Source organism: Cervus canadensis, chromosome 12, assembly GCF_019320065.1.
Source record: "Cervus canadensis isolate Bull #8, Minnesota chromosome 12, ASM1932006v1, whole genome shotgun sequence".
Taxonomy (NCBI): domain Eukaryota; kingdom Metazoa; phylum Chordata; class Mammalia; order Artiodactyla; family Cervidae; genus Cervus; species Cervus canadensis.
In genome coordinates, this window is record NC_057397.1 from 60,685,984 (window position 1) to 60,687,546 (window position 1,563).

The following is a 1,563-nucleotide window of genomic DNA, read 5'->3' on the forward strand; positions in this document are numbered from 1 at the left end:
GGGCATCTTAAAACTCCGGGAGACCCATGGGGGCCCAGTGTGCAATGGCTGCAAACAGCAGCCTCCTTGGTAGTGTATGCAACCTGTTGCCTGTACAGGTAGCCCTAAGGGACCTTGGAGACAACTCTTCCTAGTGGGCATTCATGACTGGCCTGCTGTTTCTCAATCTAGACTCCAGACAGGTATGCGTGGTGCCTTTGGAAAGCCCCAGGGCACAGTGGCCAGGGTCCACATTGGCCAGGTCATAATGTCCATCCGCACCAAGCTGCAGAACAAGGAGCATGTGATTGAAGCCCTCCGCCGGGCCAAGTTCAAGTTCCCTGGCCGTCAGAAGATCCACATCTCCAAGAAGTGGGGATTTACCAAGTTCAATGCGGATGAATTTGAGAACATGGTGGCAGAAAAGCAACTCATCCCGGACGGCTGTGGGGTCAAATACATCCCTAATCGTGGTCCCCTGGACAAATGGCGGGCCCTGCACTCATGAGCATCAGCTCTGTTCCCTCCTTAATCACGCTCACCAATAAATGCTATTTCCTGTCAAAAAAAAAAAAAAAAAAAAACTCCGGGAGTAAACTCTGGGAGTTGGTGATGGACAGGGAGGCCTGGCATGCTGCAGTCCATGGGGTCACAAAGAGTTGGACACCACTGAGCAACTCAACTGAACTGCGGGCACCTTTTAGGGCAGCGTCCTCTAGGCTCATTCATTCAACATTTGCTAAGCTCCCACCAGCCTGTGCCAGATTCTGAGTATATATCAGTGTTGGCTCACTCTCAAAACAGTAAAGGTTAAAAAAGGCATGTGCTATTACAGTAGGTTGTTAACCTCAACCTGTGGAGTAATCTCTTGGCTGTTGTGACATGACTGATTTCCAGCAGACGGCACCAGACTGCTTCTCTGGCTATCCTGTCTCTTTTGGCTATAATGTGTGTGACTTATCCAGTGAGTAAATATAATGTGGTCTGTAAATATTTGAAAAGAGCTGTATTATCCTTTTCTAACAACATAGATGAGATCATGATACGTATGGGAAGAAAGAAATTACACCACGAAAGGTAAGAGCAGGAACTTATGAAATAACACCAGGCATTTTACAAGAACTTTGTAAACCTACAGCCCCGAGTGGTCGGAAGGTATCGTCCTCGTTTTTTGCAAATGAGAAATCTAAAGTCTTCATGAGGCCTTCTCAGCCCCTGTAGAGAGGGAGAAGGCTGTGTGTGGAGGGCTAAGTGCCTGCTACTGCATACTCTGGCCCGGAAGTGATGGACTGCTTCTACCTCTAACCCTGTTGGCAGAAGTGGTCACCTGGCTCTAACCCATCACAGAGAGGCTGAAAAGTACAGTGTTGTGTGTGCCCAGAGTGGGGAAGAAAACCAGGTACTGGTTAAGAGTGGTAATGCCTGACTAGGGAAGGAACTATTTGTATAATTAAAACTCTGATGTTTCTACCATTTCAAGTGCAGCTTCCTGCTGTATTCCTTCAGGCTTATCACGCAAAGCTCATGCTCCACTGATCCTAAGATGAGATGCAGTTCCCCAAACAGGCTCAGTTATTTCACCCT

The 1,563-nt window shown here is 47.9% G+C and overlaps 1 protein-coding gene and 1 pseudogene across 1 annotated transcript; both read left to right on the forward strand.

Annotated features, from left to right (window-relative positions):
* LOC122451538 lies at positions 1–126 on the forward strand (annotated as a pseudogene).
* Positions 62–559, forward strand: LOC122451081 (60S ribosomal protein L10-like). Its single transcript, XM_043483608.1, has one exon. It carries the CDS (start codon positions 77–79, stop codon positions 485–487), a length of 411 nt encoding a protein of 136 aa, XP_043339543.1. The 5' UTR covers positions 62–76; the 3' UTR covers positions 488–559.
* The last annotated feature ends 1,004 nt before the right edge of the window (positions 560–1,563 follow it).